The sequence below is a fragment of the Xiphophorus hellerii genome, chromosome 20 (assembly GCF_003331165.1).
Source record: "Xiphophorus hellerii strain 12219 chromosome 20, Xiphophorus_hellerii-4.1, whole genome shotgun sequence".
NCBI classification, from domain to species: Eukaryota; Metazoa; Chordata; class Actinopteri; order Cyprinodontiformes; family Poeciliidae; genus Xiphophorus; species Xiphophorus hellerii.
Genome location: NC_045691.1, coordinates 19,897,443 through 19,915,853, shown reverse-complemented (window position 1 = coordinate 19,915,853; position 18,411 = coordinate 19,897,443). Strand labels below are relative to the sequence as shown.

The window sequence follows — 18,411 nt, the reverse complement described above, 5'->3', positions numbered from 1 at the left end:
TTGAGCCAAGAACAGTTTCTATCAAAGACATGGTTCATTTAAAAATAATTTTGACGTACTAATTTTGACTTAAATCAAAATAAAAATATCTTATTGTAACTGTAGTAATCAATATGGTTGCAATAATAGCAAACATGCTGTACCTATGTATATGGCTTTTTAATCACAAGTGATCCTACCATTAGTCTTGTGCTACTGACTCATGCCCAGACTATGCCCTATTATCACAACCAAGGTGATGATTTATGGACTGTTTTTGAATAAAGATAATATTTGCTTGACCTTGTTTTCCTTAAAATATCACCATTAAAGCTACATTTGGTCATAAAAACAACAGGAGTGCATGTTTGGTGAATGTAAGAAATAATAATGTCTTGATTAAGTGAAATTAGTGAGGATTATATGCAGTCTTTTGTGAATGGCTTTTTTATGTTACATAAAGTCCTTAACTTCCTGATTGTCCAGTTACACCAGTTCATAAAATAAAATCTAGAGCAATGTTGTACCTATACTGCGATTGCTTTGTTTTTGCAGTTCTTGTAAAACTTTTTCCAATTGACTAAAATATCTCGGCTCTTTTTTCTTCCTCAGAGTTTGGGATCGACGGTGAGGATGAAAACGACATGGAGCGGACGTGCGATTCTCTGCTCATGTGTATAGTTACGGTGCTGAGTCATGGCTTGAGGAGCGGAGGGGGTGTGGGAGATGTTCTCCGCAAACCTTCTAAGGAGGTAAATTCCAATCTGAATTGGTTCCAGACATGCGTGTGTGCGTGTGTGTGTCCTGGGAGGGTGTTGTTTCTGCTGCTGCTGCAGCGCAAGTCGTGTGAGTTGGCTCTGAGCTCATTGTGAACCGAGCTTGTTTTTATTTCAAAAGCGTGGAGCTTTCGCAATGTTTCCCAACAGCTGCGCTGCCTCTGGCTTGTGTTAGGGAATGAAACTTTAAAATAGATTTCCACTGAATTCAACTTGAACCACAAATGACGTCAAAAAGAGGATGTGACTTGCTCCCTCACCCTTTTTGCAACACACTGTTACTCACATCAGAAATGTGAAATGTCGGCTGAGACTTTTGAAGAAAGGCACAGTTGGTCAGTACTCTTGTTCTGGACGGTAGGGAAATTTATTGGTGAGCATTTAATAAAAGCAGATGCAAATTTGTTGGCACCCTGGTAAAGATGTGTTGAAGAAGTAAAATAAAATAATCTTGCACTACAGCAGCAATTCTTACTGAAAATGTGGGAAAAATCACCTTTTAACTACATTTTCAGTGGGGGAAAACATGTTGGTGTCCCTTTTAGTTGCTTAGAAATATTCTTCTGAAGGACTTTTTTCTCTTATTTTAAGTTGATCAGAGTTTCTAATTAGTCATAACTTTTTGGTACATTGGACTATAAGCACAACATGACAAAAAAGGCCATTTGTTTTAGCTACTGACCTGAATGAGAACCCATATTTATCTTGCCAACTCACAGGATAATGTGATGAAGACTCAAAAAAACTAAATGTCTCTTCAAGAACTGCATCAGAGTGGCATCTGGGGGATTAGCATGTCCCCATTAAAGCTATTTTCCGCCACCATGTCAAGAAAAAAAAAACATTTTCTGTTCCTCCCTTACTAATATTTTTGTTAGTGAGGATTGTTTGCTAAATGCTTCTGGGACTATAACTACAATCTTTTCTTTGGTAGAAAAAGAAAAGCTCACCACACAAAAATGGGTCGCTATTAAGAAACTTTATTCGCTGGGTTCCAAAGATGTTCTGGAGATGTTATCACAGGTACTGAATTTGTGCTCATGTGGGTTTTGGAATTGGTAATGAGTAATGATCCAAAACACGGGATGAAATCAATACAGAAATGGTCCATCAGACAAAAAATCTGCTGTCTCAGTCCTCAGACGTAAACCTTATGAAAACCCGGAGTGGTGAGCTGAAGAAAATAAATCATAAGAGGACTCAATGATGTAGATTCTGTCCAAAGGGGAGTGGTGAAAGATCCCTCTGTCTGTGTACTTTAATCTTTTTAAATGTTACAAAAGAAAGCCAAGTGATGCTCTGTTGTACAATGTATTAAGAGCAGGTGTACCAATTAGCCTGCCACTGGTAATTTGGTTAATATTTTACGTATTTATAGGATATTTCCCCAAAAATTAAATGCACTAAAAGTAAAGAGGTAACTTTTCATGCTACAGAAATAAAAATATATTTTATGTCAAATTTAGGATTTTTCTTTAGAAGTCTGTACCACAGGTGTCAAAAAAAAGGAAAAAAAATGTTTCCACATCTCCATTTAAAATGAGTGTCTGAATTTGACCCATGTATCCAAGACTGAACACATAAGGTTCACATAAGAGGGGCTGCATCATGTTAACTCTCTGGTGTTTCTATTACGTTAGCCTCTGTTAGCACCTGTTGCCCCATTTCTATCCATGACAACCAAGCTTAACCTCGTTTTTAACTCAAATAATCATCTCCACATGTGAATCTGTAAAACAGGTCTACTTTGTTCACTGAAACCACGTCAGTTCATTTTCTTTTTATATCTATTTTCTGTTATACCGATACACACACTGCACCCTTATTTTCTTTATTCCACTTAGGAGCCACTGTTTGCAGCCAGAGTGATTTACGACCTGCTCTTCTTCTTCATGGTCATCATCATCGTCCTCAACCTCATCTTTGGTGTCATCATCGACACCTTTGCCGACTTGAGAAGTGAAAAACAGAAGAAAGAAGAAGTTTTGAAGACTACCTGCTTCATCTGTGGTGAGTGTGTTCGGGTTTTTGTAGTGGGTCAGAATGGACTAAATTATTGGCAAAATCCCAATTGAATAAATCTATTGGTTGGATTTTTCCACTTTTTAAAGGGAGCTTATGCTTCGCACATCTTTACCAGGTGTGTCGAAGTCTGGAGGAGTTCTTCTATATCTTGGCATTTACTGGCTTTAGAGGAAATTCACAGTATTGTGCCTTTTTTCACAAACTGGTGTGATTTCCTAATAAAATGTTATATTTTAAAAAAAATTGTCTGCAGATAGCTCATAGCAACACTCACTCCCCTTGTCTTTCACGACTTGTATTTCGGGATTGGCTTCATGTAAGCACACATTATCCTCGGTTACCGATTATTAACCACCATGTACTCTTTACCATTAGTAGTGAAATAGCCGGATACAGAATTAGCTTTTAGAAAACTAATTCAAAAGTATGACACAAGCAGTTTTTTAAATTACGTCTTCATTGCTGCTGTTTGGAAATAATTATTTAGGATTTTTTTCTTTTGGGTGCATTCTCATCATAGCTCATATATTTAAAGGGCTAAGACACAGGGCCAAATGCTGAGTCTCAAATTGTTTTTATGACAATGTTCCACAGTTTCTCTCAGGAGTTTGGGTCCTCAGAGAAATAGCTTAATTTATTGGCCAATCAAGCACAGTAACACCATGGTTAATAGACCAGCTTCTGGCACTTTTGCCTGTGTGAGCAGATGCCAAGTCCTGCTAAAAATAAAACCAACATCTTAATAGTTGGTTAGCAAAAGAAAACATGAAGTACTATGTGCTTTAGATGGGCCTGCTGACTTTGAACTTCAGAAAACACCAGGAGTTGACCTAGTTCCCCCAAACCATCACTAACTGTGGAAACCTCACAGCAAACCTGAAATCTGGGTTTTGTGCCAGACTCTGGAGAGACTATGACTCTAATTTTGAAATTATATTTCTATTTTGGCTTTTGGACTACTGAACAACAGTTCAGTTTTTTTTTCCTTGACCAAGATAAGGAGCTTCTAACAATATTGCAACTTCAAAAGGAATGCTACAGTTGTAGCTCATGAACATCTGTGTGCTCTTTTCTTCTACCCCAGTTTTTCCTCTCTCTCAGCTTTCCATTTAAATATTTGGATGCAGCTCTGAAACAATGATTTTTTTGTGCCTTTACCTTCTTATAGAAGTCATCAATAACTTCGTATTGGGCAGCCAATATGTCAAGAGTCTTCATCACATAACATTTTAGAAGTAAAAAAAAAATATTTCATTCATCTTATGCCTTCTAATTTGTAGAGAAACTGCAATTAGGCTTTATTACCTACAAGTTAAAACCACTTTAAATATATTTGCTGCAGTAGATTGAAATTTCCATTATATTTCAGGCTTTGAAATACACTTGTGCACATGTAGCATCATCGGTAACTTTCAAGTGCAGACTCATGTCTGAGTGATACGGCTACTCTCTGTTGTTTGAAGGGCTTTCTACTTGACTCCTTTCATTCCCAAATTTCCAAGCTAGAGCACCAGATTCCAGGTTGTATTGGTGGTTTCTGGTAAGTAGGTCTGTAGAGGTCTTTGTAGCTTGCTGAAGTCCCCCTCATCTCCTCCTCCCTCTTTTTCACTATGCTGTCGTTCCAACGAAGGCTGAGTCATGAGAGCTTCCTGCCACCACTCTGCTCGCCTCCATAATTCATGTCTGTCTCACACGCACACACATTCTCTCCTACACATTCAATGACATGCACATTCTTGATTCCCCTACCATATGTTTTTGCGCATCTCCACTGATTAGCCAAACTGCCTTTCTGCTTTAAACAGAGTTCATCTGCATGTCCTGATATGATCAAAACATGTTTCCAAGGAGTACATGTCAAACAGCGTGTGCATCCAAACCCTAGCGAGTGTGAGCGCAGGAGTACATGCAGTATGGGAGCGTTTGTGTGAACATGCATATGGCAGTCAGAACAAGTGGTAAGCATATGGAAGGAGAACAGCATTATGTCAGCCAGCCAGCCATCGGCTGTGAGTCAGTCACGTTAAATAAGGCCAGGCCACGGGGGGAGCTGCTGTCTCTATGGTTTCCAGAAGGACCACAAGAGAACAGGAGATGCAGAGATTAGGAGCTGATCTCCGCAGGAATTAAGTCGCCTGACGTCCTCCGGCTTGGTTTTATAAGCCATTCTGTCTCTCAGTGTGTTCTATTCAGTTTGTAAATCTCATGGGGTTTGTGGCGAATGATTGAATTACTCCATGTACGTCCTGCACACACAGATCAGATTTTTACCTGTAGACGAATTTGTCTCGTCTTCGTGCAACAGATCTAGCTCACTTCCATCTTCCATGGAAACAGTTAGTAAACAGGACTAGTCTCTTGATGCAGGAGATCCAAGTTATGAATTGCTAAGCGTCACACCATCCTACAATTCTCCTAATTATGAGAATTACTTTGTTGGATTAATTATTATAATGTTGGTATCTCAGCTTTCAATTAAGACATGTCTTATTTACCTTTATATGTTTTTGTTTTCCTTATGATTAGAGATTCACCAATCCTTGCTCATACCAATTTTCACCTTTTTTTGAGGTTTTTTAAACATTGCAATTTGAGGATTGGTGTTTTTTTTAACACTGTTTCATTGTTTAGTTTCATGAAAAGTTATCCCTGCTTTTTTAAACAAGATACTGAACACATTCTCTAAACGACGTGTGCAAAACTCAAATCAAATCAAATTTTTATTTTAATAGCACATAATGTGCCTACTAGACTCTAGAGTTAAATCAGTGTTAAAATATATATATTATTATTTGAGACGAATATTTGTGATGGCATCATGGAAGTGGGGTATCTGAAAGAGTAGGAGCCTTTTAAAGAGACAGAGGCAAATTATGAAGTCAAATTTCTTTTAAGTGACAACATTTTATAACAACTGACGGTAACATAGTTGCTTGATTTTGCTGTAAAAGGGCACAATGTGTTTGAATTGTGCCCTTTTAAGAAGTACTCATTAAATGCAGAGAACGCTATAATATTTTAACAGTTTGTTAATCAGTAGTTTTATCAATACATTCTGCCAGCTGACCCTTTGAGAACATTCATGATCTTGATGTGGCCCACAATAAAAATGATTTTGACAACTCAACATAGCAGTTCAGCATGTAAAACATGGTTTTAGCTGCAGTTTTATTTCAATTCCATGCACTGTCTTTTCCAACTTGTATCAGTCCCACACAAATCTCTGACCGATATATATTACCAAACATGTAATATCTAGCAAAATATACCGTGATTGTCTTGTCTTACAAGTGGAGGCTAGCTTGATCCCTGTGTACAACAATTAGCTAATCTAACTGGTTTGCCAACATGCAAGTGGAGCAAGGTTATAAAAGTCTTATATCATTCCAAGGTTTGAGTTTCAAGGCAAAAGGAATGAAGCACAGAAGTGAAAAGCCTGACTCGTCCTCCTTCTGTCTTCTCCTTGAGAGAGGAATTTGTGATATTCCCTCACCCTGGAAGAAGACCTGATTACTTAATTACTTGCTGTAAACGTATCCAGGCATGACTTGGCTAAACAAAAAGTGTAATCAGCCAGAGGACGTACTTCTTCATACTTTAACGGGAGTATAACAATATGTGTCGCTCATAAGACAAGACGGTAGACAGTATTGGGTTCATGAGAAAAAGACGAAATTAGATATTACCAATATTTTAAGTAAAGCTGAAAAGCAACACACCTGGACAGCTTAAAAAAACAAGTCACTATTATTTTCTATCAAATTATATTGTTATTCCCTATAGAGAAGCTAACGCTCCAAGATAATAAACTTGTTCTACTACTAAAAGAACCATTGATAGGCCATTGGTTGCAAGCAGGGTTGCCATATCTGACTGACAGTTTCCAGCTCAAACACAATGTAAAACCCGTCCAACTTCAAAAACACAGCCTCTATTGAACTCATGTTAATAGTGCAAGGTATAGTCTTTAGATAGATAGATTGATTGATAGATAGATTGATTGATAAGATGGATAGATAGTTGTCCTATAGGTTATTGATTGCATTTATAGATATGCAAGTGATATACATTGTAATCCTCAAGTCACAATGAATCTGGTTGTCCTTTATTTTATTCCGACCAGAACCAGGTTCCATTGGGGCTGAAAAGGACTTAACTCTTGACTAAGTCAAACTTGTGGGGGGTTTTTTCTTGTTTTTTTTTTGTGGCGCTTTGTGTTTAAATGGAGTTGCACTGGGATTAGTCTTTTACAACACTCCTGCATAGTAACACTACATTAACCAATTGATAATAATTATTAATGATGTCATATTCTAGATATTTTTAAATAAACTATTGAGTGCAAGGACATAGCATTTTATTAAAATGTTCAGGTTTTGTGCCTTTTGCCACACAATAACTATTTTGTTGTCATTGTTTCTGAAAACCTGGCAAAAGCTGGAAAAGGGTTTAATTTTTTGTAGTCAATGGTTAATGTAGAATTATCTAAAACTTATTTTATTTTTGTTGATTTCTTGTTGCATCTCTGAATAGCAATTCATTACTTAAACACACACTAAATACACACTCTGAACCATTTGGTAAGACAGTCCCAGGCTTGTCATTTCACACTAAATGTGATATGATTTGGGTCATAAACAACAATTGTAATCATGAAAAGAACAACAAGCTCTGCACCAGATGGCCTTGCTCCGAGACTGTCCTGGTCTCAACGGAGAAACACTCTGGGGTTGTAGATGCTAACACTAAAAACATGCTTAAAACAATCGAGCTTGTTTACACCCAAACCGTACAGACTTGGCCACAGTTTACTACAAATTGCATAATTTTCACTGATAAAGTCAGCCATCCATCATTTATACCTGTTTATCCTTGAAGGGTCATGGTGAAGCTGGTGCCTATCTCCAGCTATCATGGGGAGAGGCAGGTTCACCTTGGAGAGGTCGCCGGTCCATTGCAAGGAAACACAGAGACACGCAGGATAAACAAACAAGCTTGTACACACTCACAGCAAAGGCAATTCAGAGAGATCAATTAACCCTGCAGTCATGTTTTTGGACCATCGGAGAGAGCCAAAGTACCTACATAAAACCTAAACAGGCACAGAAACAACATGCAAACTCCATGCAGAAAGACCCCAGGATCTTCTTTCTGCAAGGCAGCAGTGTTACCAACACCACCACTGTTCAGGCCTGATAAATTCAAACATCTGTATTTCATTTTCAGTAAATATTTCATGCTGTGTCATTAAATGTGAGGTACAAAGTAAATTTTGACTCTGTAAAATGAAAAGTAATGAATAAGAAGCCATCAGCAGCAGTTAATTTTGGTTTGTTTCTCTTTTTGTATTTCTAAACCACACACAACTGCCAACACTGCACCTTCTGCGCTGCAGGTTTGGAGCGTGACAAGTTTGACAACAAGACAGTGACGTTTGAAGAGCACATCAAAGAGGAGCACAACATGTGGCACTACCTGTACTTCATAGTGTTGGTAAAAGTGAAAGATTCCACAGAATACACAGGGCCCGAGAGCTACGTGGCAGAAATGATCAAGGTAAAAAACATCACCCAGAAATACCCGTGCCTCCTTGGCAGACGGTGGAAGCTCATTTGTTGGAAACGTGCTGCACTTACTGTCTTATATAGGCACTTTGGGAAATTATTTGCTGGTTGAATTACTTGAAAGGATGCAAGGGAACGGTTGATTGTGTCATATCTTTTCTTAAGAAACATATGCTTGGTTAACTTTGTAAGGATTTTTTTTAAAGTTATTTCAAAGTTTTTCTGTGGAACTAGGGAGTTTCTTAAGTCACATATGTTGTCAGTTGCGAATCAAAAGATAACCAGGTTCTGTCACGTTTTTGGCAACGGCAGTTAGGCAAAACATTTTTTCATCCGTTAGTGTTACTGATTCACACTTTCGAACATGTCCTGGCTCATGACACAAAAGCACGTTTACACCAGTGTGCTAATCTCTTCCTCTTTTCTAATCTTAACATGCTGGTTATAACCATTTAACAGTACCAGCCAACCGGTGCAGCCAAAGAGGAAGTTGGGAAATCAAGAAAACACGAGCCTGTGGTTTAACATTAAATCTAAGCAAAATGTTACAAGGATTTATTGGTTGTACTATGATCTTAACATTTCAACCTTTTCCCTAAACTACATAAAGTCAAGGGAAACGTCCTGATTGAAGTTACTGTTCAGGTGTTATGAATACACAATGGTCATATTCTTGGGTATTCACAGGAACACAACCTGGACTGGTTTCCTCGGATGCGTGCCATGTCCCTGGTGAGCAGTGACTCAGAGGGGGAGCAGAATGAAATCAGGAACCTGCAGGAGAAGCTGGAGTCAACCATGAGACTAGTAATCAACCTGTCTGGACAGCTGACAGAGCTCAAGGAGCAGGTATCTGCACTACCGAGCTACAGATTCGCTCGTAATGTAACTCACCCTCCCTGGATTTAAACGTCTTCCGTCTTTTGGTTCCTTTTTGGTAGAGCTGTCACCATTGTAGGGAAGCAGTACGTGCCAAAATACCACACCAATAAACAACAAACAACTCTTAAAGTGAGCAAGAGACCAGTAATATAGCAGTCACTGTAAAATGGGCTTTTACTATTACTTTCAAATACAAACATGGAATTGAAATTCTTAATGGGCTTTAGCATTAACATGTAGCGGAGTTAGCACAACTATTGACACTAAACCAGTAGTCTCTTTGTATATTCTACACTGTATGTAGATAGTTACTCCAAGTTCTCAGCTCCACTACACTGGTTAGCTGTTTTTAAATGAGCACTTTTCTTCATTTTTAGAAAATGTCTGTGTCTACACATTCAGTTTACAATATAAAAACACAAACATCTATTCCTCCCCATTGGTTGTTGATGACGTTGATGTGAACTATGTCAAAAATCAGTAGAAGATTTTGAACATAGTTAAAGCATTACTTGTTAAAGGAGTCTCTATCTTTTCCTTCTGAGAATCTCTGTAGGTAAACAGTAAAAACTTTTTTTCTTTATCTTTGTGTCACTGAGCTTCATTTTAAAGAGATGAAACTAGTCAGTCAACCAAATCAGATTTAGCTTGGTGCTTTATCTGATCAGAAAACATTTGATTTTTGAGTTTGATTTTTATAGGACGAAAATAGTCTTATTCTGGTTACAAGCCCATCTTTGATGCATTTCTACTTCCTGCTCAGGGATATTTACATTTATTTACGTTCACTGGTGCACTGGCAAAATCTTAAGAAGGCATATGGAAGGCTTTTATAATAGCCAGTATTTAATTTTTTGCTGTCTATTAGTTTAACAAAGTTTTTCCACCAGCTGCCTTCTCAGTGTAAACAGCTCAGTATGACAGCAGCAATGCGAGGTGGCTACGGTCATAATACTAGAATACAGAAGTCTCTGTAATTGAAATGTCACCTTTGTGCTGTTCTTCTTTTTTTCCCCTTTCAGATGACAGAGCAGAGGAAGCAAAAACAACGACTGGGACTTCTGGGTCATCCCCCACATCTGAACATTAATCCCCAGCAGCCTGCCTGATTTCCCTGGAGGGGAGTCCACCTTTCACCAGTGCCTCAGCACTCCCTGTCAGGGCAATGTGTCCAACTGTTTCAGGTGGATATCTGACTTTATGGTTCACCTGGCCCTCATAAAATATTGCTCTTCAGCAGACACGTTTGTATCTATGTAAGGTGGAAGTTGTTACCCTCAGCGGCGTCTGCGTGTCTGTGTGGGTTAAGTTTGCACAAAGCGCCTGGAGATCTGCAAAGTCAAACCAGTAAGTCAAGGAAATGAACATGTTGACTTGAGCTTGAGGACCCTGAATGTTTTGTGCCTTTTGTCCCTCCTGAAAACCAAAGTTCAGTCACATTGTGGCTGAAGGAGATTTTCTCGTCAAGTGTCCTTTTCTCGAGGATCGAATCCTTGGTGTTGCACCGGCAAACTCAGGCCATACGTTGATTTGAAGATTTGCTTCTCCACGTTATTTAATAATTGGTTTCATCTGACGGCAATAGGATTAAATAATATGCAATGTGTAAACAAAGATTAATTATTTTGGAGTTACTTGAGTTAATTGAGAGCTTATTTTGTATTTAAAACATGAATACAAGACAATCACAATAGCTTACCAATACTGTGGCTTTTTTTTATTATAAAAACTTAAGTGTCTTTTCTTTCCCTTTTTAATTTCAAGGTAATTATTTATCACTTTCTGAACTCCCTATTATCTCTAACTGAGGCCTTGCTTGTTGTAGGGCAGTTCAGATTGAAACATTTTGTAAAGAAAAATTACTTAGACTTCTTAAAAACCTGTCCATAGCTTTTACTTTAAATTATGTCTCGTACGAACATCCCGGGAGGGACAGTGAAAATCCTTACAAATATCTCTATGTTGTGATTATTAACGGGGGCTTTATAGTAAAACACAAACCTTAGTGTGTCTACACTGAATTATGTATCTTTTTTTTTTACTATTTAGTAAAAAGCACTGATATTTTTGTAGCACACAACTACTTTGTAAAACATCCTCATGAAAATGCCTTCTTGAGTGTTTGAGTGTATATGAGGTCACTTGGCGTGCTGCTTGACCAAACTAAGCTTTTCTACTAATTGACGGTTTGTGTCTGAATTGTACATTCCATTCTTGGAGTTTATTTAAATAAAGAAAGTGTGTAAAATACTCTGTGAAAAACTATGTCTGAATCAGCCTGACAAATTAAGAGGACGCCAAACTAAATGTCATGCTAAAAGGAAACTAAGGCTTGGTTTGGTATTTCCCCCACAAGTTGCTTCATCGCAGTTTATTTTAATACTTCTGAGTGCATCGTTAAATTTTAGCCGCTGACCAGTAGACAGTGTAGGTGCCACGGTTCTCTCCAAGCCGCTAAAGGCAGGAATGACTCAAGAAGTCTGCAGAAAAGTACAGTTTGTAAATTATATGTGCTTTGCTCTACAAATGAGGAAGTGCACTCTTGTGTGTAAAGAAGGCGTGCTTATTTATTGATGTGTACTTTTTGAGTATATGAAATTTTAAGACTTTAGAAGATGTAAATTTAAAGAATATACTTAAGTTGATTAATTACTTTTTATTTGGAGTTCTTTTGGTTTAGTATAATATAGGGTATATTATACTAAATATATAAAATATATTATAGAAAATCATCTTTATTCTTAACTGGTGGCAGTTTCATTCAAGAAAATGAGTAAATGATTTAATTAAATAAAGAGAAAAATCCAATCCAGTGTTTTTAGCAGGATGACTGCTAAAAACTCTGGGGGACCTTGTTAGAGGGTTGGGCATCATATACTCTAAGAAAGGTTATAGTATATCTAAGACTGAATGTTTAGCACAATTAAAATCAAGACATTCATTTTAATCTCCAGATTAAAGTGCCAGGCTTGATGGCCTTAATACATATAATTTGTTCAGATATCTTGGAATTTGTTTCTTAATCATTGAGACAGATGAGACTAATGCATATATTAACTCTGCTTATTGAATGATTGCGACAGTGATTATTTTTTTTGAAAGATAAGTTCATATCCAATTTTTATCGATCCAAACATCATAATAATAGAACATTTTTTCTCTAAAGACTAAATTATTCCACTGTATGAGAAGCAGTGTGTATACACTTTATTGCCTGCAGATGTTTTTACTAGATATTTTACATCAGATTAAAGTTGTTCAAATTCACAATTTCAGTCTTATTACAACAGTTAAAGGTATTTCACCAGGTTACTGTTTTAGCCTAAGGAACGTTGTCACTGATGTGATTTGATTATATATTATAAAAAAAACTTTCTAGAACAAATTTCCCAGCCCCCAGGCTGCCTTGTTGCTATTTCAGTCTCTGGTGCTTTTCCAGCAACACCATCAGTCGGACGTCCGATGAGTTCTTACAGTGGGGTGGGGTTTTTGAAAGTCTTACAGGGAAATAAATATTTTCATTATCTTGTTACAGATAATTATCTTGTTTTATTAAAACGGGGATACATATGCTTGATCACAAAAATCATAGAAGAGAGTGTCATAGAAAACAAAAGTTTGGAGTTGTGCAATTTGAAAGTTGTGGGGAGGGGAGTTTCACTTTTGGTTGTGTCAGATTGAAAACATGGATTTTAAGGTCACCTCTTGTGACTTGATGGAAAATTAGACTTTAGTTTGGCTCATGGCTCTGTGCACCATTAAGAGTGTGACGAGTTGCATTTGTCAGAAGTGATAAGTCAGTTGCACCCAAACCAAGCTTTCGATTGCTGTCTTTTCCACTTGATAGATTCGCAGAAATTTATGACATTTAAGTTCAAGCCTAATCTCAAAGACTCTTTCACAGTTTTCCAAAAATGACAATCTTTAGCCATCTCTAGACTGGTCAAACTGGATTATTCTTTGCTGATTGCAGATTTTTTAAACACCTTGAGACTCGAAATCCTCACGTAACAAGGATTTGTAAAACCTTTTAGAAATCACTTCCATCTTAACTTGACACAAATGTGAAAAATGTATGCAAACGCAGGTTCCTGCATTTAAAAAAAAATTATGCATTGCAATTTATTGATTGCACATGGAAATCATCTGGCTGCCTTGATGCAAAAACACCTAAATTAGCAGACAAGGACTTGTGATATTTTTTTTTAACAATTCTATTATCAGATGTAGACGAGGCAGCTTGGGTGGCTGCCACCTATAACAATATGAAAATTCAAATGAGCCCTTTTTAAATATGATTGGAGCCTCAAAGATTTAGAATAATTTTGATCTTTGTGGGTCTATGTGACACAATATTTCCTAGAAGGGAAACACAAGTGAGGCATTTTTGAAGTAAGAAACCTAAGGTCTTCAAACATAAAAAATAAACGACTAGAGGAACGGATTGGGTGGAGGGATGTTATTATCCTGGGATAGCAGCAGGCAGGTGCAGAAACCGTGTGCAGGATAAGCTGGATGGGCAGGGTCAGCGGGCTCCTGGGGCCATGAGGAGCTCAACGTGACAGTCTGCACCGCCTCATGACAATCCACACGGATTACACGCAGCAGTCCATGCACAGGTCCACGTGAATCCTCCCGCCCTTATTTGAGCTGTGCAGTTTCAAGAAATTATTATTGTTGTTATTGCAATTATTGCATTGATTGTGCTACAATAGTCAAACAGTTGACTATTTCCCACTGTTTACCTTTCCCAATCATGCCTTGTGCAACAATCCTAGAGAACACCCCCGCCGAGAGTCTTTTATTTTCTGTACGTGTTTCTTGGCGGTAGGTAACCTATTCGCAAAAACTCCCGCTGAATACTCCGCCATCACCGCCCTTCCCTCTTTGCTGCGCAGCCTTGTTTCCATACACTTCAGCATGGTGGTACACGGGATCCGCGGAGCGCCGCCTCCCACTCTGACGTCCGAAGCGCCCGGGCCACTCAGGCGCCTCGCCCTGGAAAGGTGGGCCGTCCTCCCCGCCGAGGATACAGCGCCGCTTAACACGTGAGCCTCATGTGACAGAGGTAGGTCAGACCGAGCGGAGAGTCAGAGGGTTTATTTAACTCGTCGCTCCGTACTCCCCCACTTTCCCGACGCGCCACTAGGAGAGGGTGGACTTCCTCCTGCGGCGGGACCACAGCGTGGAATTTACATGGACTTAACCTGAACGCACCTCAGATAGCGCTTACAATAAGAGCTGCTCTAAATATGACACATTCTTAAAACATTTTCGGAAACATTTTTAATGCGCTTTAGCGTACTTCATTCTGCTCGTAAATAAATGCGTGTTTGTTTGTGGCTGAATTGGTGATATATTTATATACGTATATTTGGACCCGAACAAAGAATGGAGCGAGTCCCGAGCGAGCAACCGCCTCCTCTCTCCAAACACCAGCCTGATCTGTCAGACGTGCAAGGGTAAGTTACACTTCTCCCTAAACCGTGACACCTTTACCCTTAAATTGTTCCCAGATTCCTCACGGGTACGCTCTATTTGTTTCTTTAGGATGGATTTCCAAATGTATGTTTATAAGCCTAGAAGAGGGATAAAAAGGGGAGAAGAGAGCAAGGTTTGTGTTTTTTTCTTTCTGTTATATCTATTCACTTTATTACTTGTTTCAAACTTGTTACGACCCGACCGCAGAGCTTGTTGCACGTAATCTACAAGGAAGAAATTAGAGTAGCAGCAGTTCCCATAAATGGTTGACCCAATTTCTGCTGTGACATAACTCCTGGATTCCTCCCTATGGGTGTAACTCCCTGCAAACACAAAGGATTTACGCAACGCCTGTGTTTATTTCTCGTAGGACACCTACAAGCTGCCCCACAGACTCATCGAGAAGAAAAGGCGCGATCGGATAAACGAATGCATCGCTCAGCTGAAAGATTTATTACCCGAACATCTGAAACTCACAGTAAGTTCATACTGAAGTGGCTTCAACGGAGAATGGGAATGGGATGCACAAATGTTGAGTAGAATGCACCATCTAGTGGTTGTTCAGCGGTATTACAGCTGTGCGTCAGCAGCGCGCAAAACTTGGCTGCTGCCCAATTATGCTGTGTCCTATTATAACATGTTGCCAATGTGCTATAAAATAAAATTCAGGAAATGACCTGAGAATCTTCTCAGCCTTATGGCTGAATTGCTGTGAAAGTGGGAGAGTAGAAGAAGCCTTATGCCCAGGAGTTGTGCAGCTTAGCCTCTGTTTCGAATAAGCGGTTAAGATGTGCTGACTTTGCGTGTCTTCCACAGACTCTGGGCCATCTGGAGAAGGCTGTGGTTTTAGAGCTCACGCTCAAACATGTGAAAGCCCTCACCTCTCTTCTGGAGCAGCAGCAGCAGAAGATCCTTTCTCTGCAGAGTGGCATGCAAATCGGTGAGCGACAGACATTTGCATACATGCAGAAGATAATACGTCAAACAAATGTATAAACGCGGCATTGTGCAGACATTACGACAATTTATCATTCCCAACTGAACGAAAATTACAGTTTCTTGCAGATTTGCTCACATGGGTTTTCTTGAATTATATTTTTTTACAGAGCAACCCACTGTTAGCCAGGAGAAGTCAGAGGAGATGTTTCGCTCTGGTTTCCACATGTGTGCCAAGGAGATTCTCCAGTATCTAGCCAATCATGAGGCTGATGGAGACCTGACTCCAACTCATCTCATCGGCCATCTTCACAAACTGGCTGCTGAAGTGCTGCAGAGTCCGGCTAGACCTTGCACCCCTCACAGCCCCCAACCCGAAGAGGTTCCGGCCTACCACCAGCGCCAGCCTCACAAGGAGATGGCCTCCACCTTGCCCCCTAAGCCCACTGAGGGCTATGGGAGGAACTGCGTGCCAGTTATCCAGCGGGCATACGCACCAGCGAGTGGCGAGCAGAGTGGAAGTGACACAGACACAGACAGTGGCTATGGGGGGGAGCTGGAGAAGACTGAAGTGGGGGCACTGCAGGGACGCTCTGATTATTATGGTCATGACAGCCAGCAGAAGCGACCGCTGGGAGACAGGCAGAGCTCTGCCATCAAGCAGGAGGACGATGAGCCGCGCCACAAGCGACCCCGTGTGGAGTCTTCTGAGGATGAGGTGCTCTCAAGTGGAGAGTCATCGATTTCATCATCCTCCAGTGGTTATGGTAGTTACATGAGCACGTCCCCCACCCACCCACCTCCCCCTCCTCATCCTCTCTGCATGCCGTTCTACCTCATCCCCCCTTCAGCTGCAGCCTACCTACCAATGCTGGAGAAATGCTGGTATCCTGGAGCAGTGCCTATGCTCTACCCCGGCATGGGAGGCTCCTCACCCACTATGTCTGGCGACAGACCACCACCTCCGCTTGTGTTGTCTCCCAGAGGAGGCTCTCCTGCCCCAGCCCTATCTCAGACCCCCATGGACTCCCCTGCTCTCCTTCAGGCACTAAAGCAGGTACCACCCCTCAACCTGGAAACCAAAGAATGAGGAATGAAGGAACAGGCGAAGGGACAATGCCTTTTCTAATGGCCACTGTCAACAAGTGGACGACATGACTGAGCTGTTTGTAATCTAATCTATAATCATTCATCTTCTCCTTTCCTGATCCGGAGGTCAGATAGTACCCATTCACACTGGGAGGAATGCAAAACTCTGGCTGAATGTTTAAAGCTCAGTGGTTTTCCTCATTTACAGAAGTACTGTTTGAACCCGAACTGCCCTGCACATACATACATATTGGTTGAATGTATAGAAAGAAGTCTTTAAGATGCTGCTGTGGAAATGTAAAAGCCTACAACTATCCATCTCACTATGTAGCTGTTGTGACAAAGAATTGCCATGTTGTACTTTACTTTAAAGACGTTTTGCACCAAAATAGTGGTAATCAATCACCCAAAGTTTGTTGCCTATGTCTTTTGTTCACCATTTTGTTCACTAAAATGCCCTTTCTCAACTTGATATTGATGACTTTAAACACCCAGAAGTTCTGAAGTGTGTATAGAATGAGTAATGAGATGGCCTTAGTGGATGAAGGGATAGGCCACTGCATGGCCAAAATGAGTGACACGTCTTGTTTTTGTGTTGATGAACTGAGAGGGATTTCTGTAATTATTGTTCATAGACTTCTTGTATATTTCTATTTTTGATACCTGTGCTTGCACTCTGCTCTCTCAGGCAGCCGGAGGGATTGCAGCGTGTGGACAATGTTGTGTACTCAGAAAGTGTACATTCTGTAGCACTGTGCTGGACCTGGTCTGCGTACTCAACGTGTTTTCTGCTCAAGTCAAACCCGGTGTTTGTTCTTGCTGTTGCCTTTTACTTGTGAGAAGCTGATAAACTGCAGATGTTTATTCTCTGTACAATGTATTAAACCTGGAGTCAAAGATCTGAGGAAGGGGTGAAGTGAATGTAAGTTTTACCAGAAGACTAGTTTTCTATAGAAAGTGAGGTACTTAAGGTTTTATATTTTGGGACCTAAAGAGAGATGTTTGATGTACATATTTTGTCTATAAATGTTGATATAAATCATAAGTGTATTAATAAAGTATTTTTCCCATGGATATTTGTTTTTATTGTGTGTATCTTTTAATAATTAAAGATGTGGGTGATAACAATAAAACAATTAGATACATCTCAACAAGCCACACCTGGAAAAACTTGACTTTTAGCTTCGTCTGCTGGCTAATGTGCTAATTACTTGGAAAACCAAATTAGTGTTAACTTAAGCCACTTTGCAAAACAAGCAATTTTACATTTGCTCCAATACAATTTAGTTTTTGTACTTGGCTTCAGATCTAATTAAAGATGCTCAAGTTAAATCAAAAATGATTAAACACTATAATTTGTCATAATCACAGGCCCAGATGAATACATCGGGTTGTTGACTTTGCAGCAAGTCCTTGTCCTTGCAAGCATTTGACAACAGTAGAAACTATCCACTTCTTATAACATCTCATCTCAAGGTGTTTTTTTCTACTGTCATTTAGTAGGAACTCTCAAAGTGTTAAGTCATCTGAAGTCAAAGGTCATCCCAGCAACTTGAAATATCATTACCTTCAAATTAGTTTTCCTTCGACTGATATTGATCCGTTTGATGATCACTGTGACCTTTAACTGCTACAAAGGAGTTGTTTTTAATATGGGTGGAATAAAGTATTTAATAAAG

The 18,411-nt window shown here is 39.5% G+C and overlaps 2 protein-coding genes across 11 annotated transcripts in view; both read left to right on the top strand.

Annotated features, from left to right (window-relative positions):
• Positions 1–11,476, top strand: part of LOC116710459 (inositol 1,4,5-trisphosphate receptor type 1-like) — an 86,977-nt gene extending 75,501 nt beyond the window's left edge. For 9 of the 10 annotated variants that reach the window (XM_032549502.1, XM_032549499.1, XM_032549498.1 and 6 more), the window contains 5 exons: positions 592–731; positions 2,600–2,765; positions 8,176–8,336; positions 9,032–9,193; positions 10,249–10,403. In XM_032549502.1, the coding sequence (XP_032405393.1) occupies positions 592–731; positions 2,600–2,765; positions 8,176–8,336; positions 9,032–9,193; positions 10,249–10,335 (716 nt within the window). In that variant the 3' untranslated portion in view covers positions 10,336–10,403. Of the gene's footprint in view, positions 1–591; positions 732–2,599; positions 2,766–8,175; positions 8,337–9,031; positions 9,194–10,248 lie in introns of all 10 variants that reach the window. The other variant, XM_032549495.1, reaches the window with a different exon arrangement.
• Positions 11,477–14,284: 2,808 nt separating this feature from the next.
• On the top strand, positions 14,285–17,806 carry LOC116710461 (class E basic helix-loop-helix protein 40-like). The gene is made up of 5 exons (XM_032549505.1): positions 14,285–14,688; positions 14,777–14,840; positions 15,078–15,185; positions 15,524–15,647; positions 15,814–17,806. Exons 1-5 carry the CDS (start codon positions 14,618–14,620, stop codon positions 16,731–16,733), a joined length of 1,287 nt encoding a protein of 428 aa, XP_032405396.1. The 5' UTR covers positions 14,285–14,617; the 3' UTR covers positions 16,734–17,806.
• Positions 17,807–18,411: the final 605 nt, after the last annotated feature.

What these genes read in the sequence shown, in the direction of transcription:
- LOC116710461 (XM_032549505.1), top strand. Translation starts at nt 14,618, where the DNA reads ATGGAGCGAGTCCCGAGCGAGCAACCGCCTCCTCTCTCCAAACACCAG. An exon ending in AAAGGGGAGAAGAGAGCAAG is followed by an intron (nt 14,841 to 15,077) that starts GTTTGTGTTTTT and finishes TATTTCTCGTAG; the next exon opens with GACACCTACAAGCTGCCCCA. An exon ending in CCGAACATCTGAAACTCACA is followed by an intron (nt 15,186 to 15,523) that starts GTAAGTTCATAC and finishes TGTCTTCCACAG; the next exon opens with ACTCTGGGCCATCTGGAGAA.